Source organism: Carassius carassius, chromosome 8 (genome assembly GCF_963082965.1).
Source record: "Carassius carassius chromosome 8, fCarCar2.1, whole genome shotgun sequence".
Lineage (NCBI taxonomy): Eukaryota > Metazoa > Chordata > Actinopteri > Cypriniformes > Cyprinidae > Carassius > Carassius carassius.
Genome location: NC_081762.1, coordinates 304,995 through 313,144, shown reverse-complemented (window position 1 = coordinate 313,144; position 8,150 = coordinate 304,995). Strand labels below are relative to the sequence as shown.

General features: G+C 45.6%; 1 protein-coding gene across 1 annotated transcript; it reads left to right on the top strand.

Annotated features, from left to right (window-relative positions):
- Positions 1 to 265: 265 nt before the first annotated feature.
- LOC132144909 (thrombospondin-1-like) lies at positions 266 to 7,444 on the top strand. Its single transcript, XM_059555484.1, has 23 exons — positions 266 to 331; positions 418 to 488; positions 592 to 1,154; positions 1,443 to 1,518; positions 1,667 to 1,759; positions 1,846 to 1,955; positions 2,115 to 2,210; positions 2,743 to 2,839; positions 2,932 to 3,105; positions 3,187 to 3,363; positions 3,445 to 3,618; positions 3,704 to 3,831; positions 3,913 to 4,065; positions 4,162 to 4,380; positions 4,457 to 4,564; positions 5,014 to 5,173; positions 5,266 to 5,384; positions 5,477 to 5,711; positions 5,819 to 6,046; positions 6,130 to 6,401; positions 6,498 to 6,595; positions 6,880 to 7,019; positions 7,113 to 7,444. The coding sequence occupies exons 2-23, from the start codon at positions 425 to 427 to the stop codon at positions 7,121 to 7,123; spliced, it is 3,495 nt and encodes a 1,164-aa protein (XP_059411467.1). The 5' UTR covers positions 266 to 331; positions 418 to 424; the 3' UTR covers positions 7,124 to 7,444.
- Positions 7,445 to 8,150: the final 706 nt, after the last annotated feature.

Here is an 8,150-nt window from a genome sequence, read left to right as displayed (position 1 = left end):
TGTGTGTGTGTGTGTGTGTGAGTGTGTGTGTGAGTGTGTGTGTGTGTGTGTGTGTGTGTGTGTGTGTGTGTGTGTGTGTGTGTGTGTGTGTGTGTTGGCTGATGGAAAGTTTGCTCTGGAATGTGCAGTTTTTTTCTCCTGATGTTGAATATGCGCGTCCTGCTGAACGCTGATTGGTCGAGAGAGCAGCTGAAGAATGTGTGAAACGACTTAAATAGCGCTGGAGTCTCATGTGCGCAGAGGAGCAGAACGTCTCCAACACACACACACAGACACAGAGTCAAAGATACCAGAGAATTTCTGCAGAGCATCAAAGAGGATCTCTCTTCAGGTGAGTGTTTATTTTCAGCGCTGTGCTCTCGAGACGGGGTTTCACGCGTTCAGAGAGATGTGTGATGTGTTGTGATGTGATTTCAGGGCAATCATGACTCTGAAAGGACTCGTTTTGTGCCTCTTGTTCTGGAGCTCCGTGACCAGCAGACGCATAGGTGAGGAGAAACTTTATGCTTTGATTCTTCTTCATGTGTTCGGTATATTCGTGCGCGCTCACATTCGCATCCGTTATGCGCTTTTTTCTCTCGGAATCCGCAGAAATGCCGGATGATGACACCGTGTTCGACCTGTTTGAGCTCACTCATGTCGACAAGAAGCAACACGGGGTGAGCTTAGTGAAGGGACCCGATCCAAACAGCCCCGCGTACAAGATCCTGAACCCGAACCTGATCCCCTCGGTGCCCGAGCTCTCCTTCAAGGACCTGGTGTACTCCATCCAGAGCGAGAGAGGCTTCATCTTCACCGCCAACCTGAAGCAAGCCAAGCGCACCAGGGGCAGCCTGGTCTCCGTGGAGAGGACCGACGGCACCGGATCCGTCTTTGAGATCATCTCCAACGGGAAAGCCAACACCGTGGATCTGGTGTACTGGACCGAGAGCGGACAGCACGTGGTGTCCATTGAGGACGTGAACGTGGCGAACGGACACTGGAAGAACATCACGGTGTTTGTGCAGGAGGATCGAGCTCAGGTTCACGTGGGCTGTGAGGAGATCAACACTCAAGAACTCGATGCTCCGATCCAGCAGATCCTGAATCAGGAGAGCGCGGACATCTCGAGCCTGAGGATCGCCAAAGGAGCCGCCAAAACCGATCGCTTTCTGGTAAGAATCTGGATTTTGTTTATGTATCAGAGCTTTATGATCGTATTGGTGGTGTTATATTAGTTAGCTGTGGTATTATCGTGCTATCTACTGTATTATATTTCCATCTGAAGCATATTTTCGTCCTCTAACGAGACGTTTGGAAACGCGTAAAGACGCGGTTCGTGCGCGCAAAGTGTTTTTGTTTTACATTCTCCGTCTGAATCTTCGATGTAATAGTAGCTGTTGGAACTGTGTTGGGGTTTTTTTCTGCCAATCTCTGTTTTTGACCATTATCCCGTTTTCCAGGGAGTTCTCCAGAACGTGCGGTTTGTTTTTGGAACGACGCTGGACGCGATTTTACGCAATAAAGGATGCGAGAGCTGTGAGTGCTTAGTGGAACTTATGTTGTATAAAAATGTACTTTTTATATTCTAAATACTAAATTAAATGTACTAAATAAATATAGTATGTATTTCTTTCTATAAAAAAAACATAAATATTATAATAAAACTCATGTGTTGTCTATACAGCATCCTTCATCACTGATGTCATGGCCTTGAAAAACCCCTTGATTGGATCCAGCCCGGCCATCCGCACTGATTACACCGGACACAAGTCTAAAGGTCAGATGATCCTCATGTGCTTGTAATGTGTCTGGGGTCTCATCATGGACTCATGAAGTTAACGTCAGAATCCTGTTCCTCTTCAGATCTGCAGGACATCTGCGGTTTCTCTTGCGACCATCTGTCCAGCATGTTCAAGGAGCTCAAGGGACTCGGCATGGTGGTGAAGCAATTGTCAAACGAGCTCCGCCAAGTGGTGAGGATCAAAACCAGCTGTCTGTCTGATGTTCATAAATACATGTGTCTGTCTCTCCACCCTGTGCTGTTTCTCTTCTAATGCCAAACAGTTGTTCCTCAGCCACTTCCCTCAAAGTTGTTTCTAATGACAGTTCTCTGTTCTTCTTCTGGCTCTCAGAAAGCAGAAAAAGAAGGGGATTGTCTGCACAATGGCATCGTTCACAGAGACAAAGACGAGTGGACGGTGGACAGCTGCACACACTGCACATGTCAGGTATGAGTCTTCTTACTGTTCAAGTAATGTAAAGTGTGCTTTTCACTTAATTTATCCAGGTTAGTATTTGTTTAGTGTGGGTCGATAGTGGTTGTTAAGTTAGTCAAAATCCCTGGTGGAAAGCCTGGTTTTGGAGATGGGAAAAAGGTGCAATCTCTTCCTCTCTCAGTCCGTTGTGTTTCTGTCTCACACATGCATCTAAATGGCCGGGATTCAGGAATGTTTTAATTGGTGAGTGATACCCGCTGTCTCTGGTTTCCGGTGAGACCAGCGCCTGTCTGCGTGTGTGTTAGTGTGTGTGCGGTTGTGGCCGCTGACTCAGTATGTCTTCTCTACCCTCGTGCTGGCCACATTAAAACACTTATGTTAGTCCGGACAGATGTATTCCCCTGCTGCCCGCTCAGAGTTTATATCACCACAAGATTTTCCTGCCAAAGCCAAGGGTCACTTTTTATTCCCAGCAGAGAGGCGTTATGTGCAGCTGTTGGGATCGTGCAAATAATTAAACTCTCTTCAAATATTTTATTCACAGAACTCTGCCACTGTGTGCCATGACATCTCCTGTCCTCTTATGCCCTGTGCCAACGCTACTGTCCCCGACGGTGAATGCTGCCCACGCTGTGGAACACGTAAGTCAAGTTTCAGAATGTATTATGTAGGTCATCGTTCATCTGATCTCTGACCACATTTAAAGATATTTTCTCTGATTGTTTTCTTGAAGCGAACGATGCGGCTGTAGACAGCTGGTCACCATGGTCTGAATGGACACACTGCTCAGTGACCTGTGGCAGAGGCATTCAGCAGCGCGGACGCTCTTGTGACCGAATCAACAGCAACTGCGATGGCACATCTGTCCAGACGAGAGACTGTTACATGCAAGAATGCGACAAACGCTGTGAGTTTAACAACATGCAATGCTGGCATCATATTTAGATCCCCCTGCACTTCTTTAATGCTTAGTTCTGCTTTCATGCAGTCAAGCAGGATGGTGGCTGGAGCCACTGGTCCCCCTGGTCTTCTTGCTCAGTGACATGTGGCGAGGGTGTCATCACTCGTATCCGGTTGTGCAACTCCCCTACGCCTCAGATGGGCGGGAAAGACTGCGAGGGAGACGGTCGTCAGACCGAACTGTGCCAGAAGGACGCATGCCCCGGTGAGTGTTTGCAACTATTGAAGTGTTTGCAGAATATGACCTGAAAACCCAAATGACCCTGTATTTCTCTCGGTGTCTCAGTAAATGGAGGCTGGGGACCCTGGTCACCATGGGACTCTTGCTCCGTCACGTGTGGTGGAGGACTGCAGCGCAGACATCGTCTGTGTAACAGCCCCGCTCCCAAATATGGTGGAAAAGAATGTATGGGTGACTCAAAAGGAACCCGTTTGTGCAACGCCCAGTCATGTCCAGTTGGTAAGACATAAAACTGTTAAGGATGAAGTGAAAAATCCTTGTCACAGGATATCAAAATAACCCAGTTCCATACTATCATGAACAGATGGATGCCTGTCTAACCCATGCTTTGCTGGGACCAAATGCACCAGCTTCCCCGATGGCTCCTGGAAGTGCGGCGAGTGTCCGGTTGGATACACTGGGGATGGAGTCCACTGTCAAGACATTGACGAGGTGAGGTGACAGGCCAATGAGACATAAACATTTAACAGAGTCATTGGTGTTTATAAATATTCCTAATTTTGGAATCTCCAGTGCAAAGAAGTTCCTGATGCCTGTTTCGTGCTGAATGGAGTCCACCAATGTGTGAACACAGAACCAGGCTATAACTGCCTGCCCTGCCCTCCACGCTACTCTGGACAGCAGCCCTTCGGCAGGGGATCAGAGCAGGCCATTGCCAACAAACAGGTAAGACTAGTCTAAAGAACAGTGTTAATCATGGGAAGGGCTAGTTCTTTCTACTGACATGAGGTGCTTACCAACATTAAATCCACGTATTCACAGGTCTGCACACCTAGAAACCCATGCGAGGATGGCACCCATGACTGCAATAAGAATGCCAACTGCATCTACCTGGGCATTTTCTCTGACATCATGTACCGCTGCGAATGTAAACCAGGCTACGCTGGGAACGGTTACATCTGTGGAGGAGACTCTGACCTTGACGGCTGGCCAAACACAGACCTCCACTGTGTGGAAAACGCCACCTACCACTGCAAGAAGGTATGTGACCATTTCTTTACCATATCCCATTATACAATGAGGTTAGAAAATCTTCATCAAAAAATGTCATTTTTAGGACAACTGTCCTGACCTTCCCAACTCTGGTCAAGAAGACTATGACAAAGATGGAATTGGAGATGCTTGTGACAATGATGATGACAATGATGGGATCCCTGATGAACAGGTAAGTCGTACACATTGTTCTTCTGCAAGAGCATTTAGAGTTGACTGTCATAGCATGCAACTGACTAAAAAAGAAAGAACAGAGTAAACAGCAGAGAGAGAGAAATTTTGCCAAGTAGCAAATAAATAAAGCATTTATGATGGCTTCCATCCAGCCATTCTGGATCTTTCGGTTATAACATCCATAATTCAAATCGTACACTTGGAAAAAATGTGACTGGGCAAACAAACAGTCAAAGTCTTGCAGCCAAACGGTGCATTCCAGCACAGCTGTGTCCCAAACCATCACGTACATGGGATATCACTTCAGACATAAATTTTGTCTACAGCTTTTCTATGTTGTGTGCATGTATTTAGAAATTTTGGTCTGTGAGGTAAAGAGAGTCTCCAGATGTTTCTGTCTTTCTGATTTCATCACTGACTTGGCTGGATGTTCTTGTGTTGAACCAGGACAATTGCCCGTTCATCTTTAACCCAAGACAGTATGACCATGACCACGATCAAGTTGGCGACAGTTGTGATAATTGCCCATATGACAGTAATCCAGAACAGACCGACACCGACAACAACGGTGAGGGTGATGCGTGTGCCATTGACATCGATGGTGATGGTGAGTCTTTCATCATGTAACTCTATCAACATAAAGAACACAGAAACCATTATAAGGGTGTGTTGGTGTAACACTGAGATTTATTTATACAGGCATCCTGAATGAGAAGGACAACTGTCCATATGTGTACAACACTGACCAGAGAGACAATGACGGAGACGGAGTCGGTGACCACTGTGACAACTGCCCACTGGAGCACAACCCTGACCAGGTGAGATGCTTGAACTTGTTTTTTAAGACATGAGTATGCCACTATGAACCGCAGATGATGATGGCTTTGCAATAATCCGTGTGATGTCACAGATCGACTCTGATTCTGACAACATTGGAGACAAGTGTGACAACAACCAGGACATCGATGAGGATGGACATCAAAACAACCTTGACAACTGTCCCTACATTCCCAACGCCAACCAGGTCGACCATGACAAGGACGGCAAAGGAGACGCCTGTGATCACGATGATGACAATGATGGCGTGCCTGATGACAAAGACAACTGCCGACTCGCCTTCAACCCAGATCAACTGGATTCGGACGGTGAGTCCAGCACACTGGCGCTGATTTTAATCCATTTTATTTGAAATTTTATTTGTGTATGTGTTAACTTCCACATGCTGAATTTTTGTCTCTTTTCTCCTGCCCAGGAGACGGACGAGGTGACGTTTGCAAGGACGACTTTGACGTTGATAACGTGCCGGATATGTATGACGTTTGCCCGGAGAACTTCGGCATCAGTGAAACAGACTTCCGTAGGTTCCAAATGGTTCCTCTCGATCCCACCGGAACTTCCCAAATCGACCCCAACTGGGTCGTCCGTCACCAGGGCAAAGAACTTCTGCAGACGGTCAACTGTGATCCTGGCATCGCTGTTGGTAAGTGTTTGAGAGATACAGCAAATAATAAACACATTCATCTAGATACAAATGCTAATCTTCTTGTTTTGGTTGTCCCTCAGGTTATGATGAGTTCAATGCTGTGGACTTTAGCGGCACGTTCTTCATCAACACAGACCGTGATGATGACTACGCTGGCTTTGTGTTTGGCTACCAATCTAGCTCACGTTTCTACGTGGTGATGTGGAAACAGATCACACAGACCTACTGGTCTCATACACCCACTAAAGCACAGGGGTACTCTGGACTGTCCGTTAAAGTAGTGAACTCGACCACAGGACCTGGCGAACACCTCAGGAACGCTTTGTGGCACACTGGAGACACAGAGGGACAGGTACATATCGTTCTATCAAGTGATAACGTCGTGAGAACATTCAATTGAGTTAAGTGTTTGAAATGTCATGCTCATCTTATTTTGGACCTTTTGCAGGTGCGTACACTGTGGCATGATCCCAAGAACATTGGATGGAAGGATTACACCGCCTACAGATGGCAACTAATCCACAGACCCAAAACCGGACACATCAGGTGAGTGTAGGTCTGGGGTGTCCAATCCTGTTCCTGGAGCTCTATCTTTCTCAGTTCAGCTCCAGTCCTCATTAAACACAACTGAACCAGCTAATTAAGAGCTTGAGGACCACTTGATAACTATGCACAGGTGTGATGGAGCAGGGCTGGAACTGAACTCTGCAGATCTCCAGGAACAGCACTGGGTGGCTTCAACTTTGATCAATCGTTTTGTCCTAAGTACTAAACAACGGCAAAATCAGAAAAGCAGCTTCACTCACTCCTGTTCTGTTGATTGATTTTAGAGTTATCATGTATGAAGGCAAGAAAGTCTTGGCTGATTCCGGAAGCATCTATGATAAGACATATGCCGGAGGAAGACTTGGCCTCTTTGTCTTCTCTCAAGAGATGGTTTACTTCTCAGACCTCAAATACGAATGCAGAGGTAACACGTTTGGATGTTTTTTAAGAATATTCCTTTGTTTAGTTCTCTTATTGTTCTGGAAAGTTCACGAGTGCATGTTTGACTCTTTTGCAGATGCATCATAACAGACCCATCAGCGTGTACCTTAAGGACGTGTCCATTATCTGTTGGTTTAAATGTGTTCTGTTATAAAACTCTTCTTTGGGGGGGATCAAGGATCCTTTCAATCTAAGCAAGGACCACAGAAGCAGGTCAATCATGAAGACCCATCAATACTTTCATCTCATCTATCTCCTCCACTCTCAGCTTGTTTTTTATCATGTGACTGGTAAAGGGAAGTTCTTCTGTAGTGTCACCTCAGATCTGCTGTGGACTATGAGCGTGAAGCAAAAGCTTCCCCTTGATTCTGGTGGGTTGAGATCCCACAAGGAACTGTTGAGGAGTGACGCACAGGACAGACAAGTCTGTTTGACTTTGTGAAAGTGTGTTCTTCTGCATGGATTTAGACATCCAGATCTTCAGGACTCATTGATTCAGACTTGTTTGCCCATAAGTTATGTTACCCATTACCCCCCCCCCCTAAATTCAGCAGTCTCAATGTCTGCTTTTGATCAGTTTCAGTCATCGATGTTGACAACCCAAGAGTCTTCATTTCACTGTTTATAGTGGAGTGCTTCTCAGGGCTAGAAGGACCTTTGTGATTTGCCGCTCAAGGAGGAAGTTCATGTCTTAGATTTATACACAGATAAACTTTTATAATCATTCACAGACTCAAAGAGTTTTGTGGCTCTAAACAAGAAGAGATGAAAAAGGAAGTGATGTTACAAAGTGATGGATAATATAGGCGCACTTGTTTAATTTATTTATTGTGTTGAGAGAGAGATGCATGAGAACTAATCTCAGAGCCACGTCTTACTGAAACAAACAGAGAACAACTGGAGCGTTTCCTTCCATCTGGGAGGAACAGACTGGGTGAATGAATGATGAACAGAATATGATGTAAACATACAGGTTTTACCTCACTGTATTCACGTAATTGAACTCGACAAAAGTTGCAAATTATTTTTGTGCCATTTATAATTATGTTTTGTTTTAGAGCTACTGTATGTAGTAAAACATCAATTCTGTACATAATAGAAGAAAAAAAACTTT

Excerpts from the sequence above, each read along its gene's own strand:
- LOC132144909 (XM_059555484.1), top strand. The coding sequence starts at position 425 with ATGACTCTGAAAGGACTCGTTTTGTGCCTCTTGTTCTGGAGCTCCGTG. Across the intron at positions 3,364-3,444 it reads CCAGAAGGACGCATGCCCCG|TAAATGGAGGCTGGGGACCC; the intron begins GTGAGTGTTTGC and ends TCGGTGTCTCAG. Across the intron at positions 4,381-4,456 it reads CCACCTACCACTGCAAGAAG|GACAACTGTCCTGACCTTCC; the intron begins GTATGTGACCAT and ends TGTCATTTTTAG.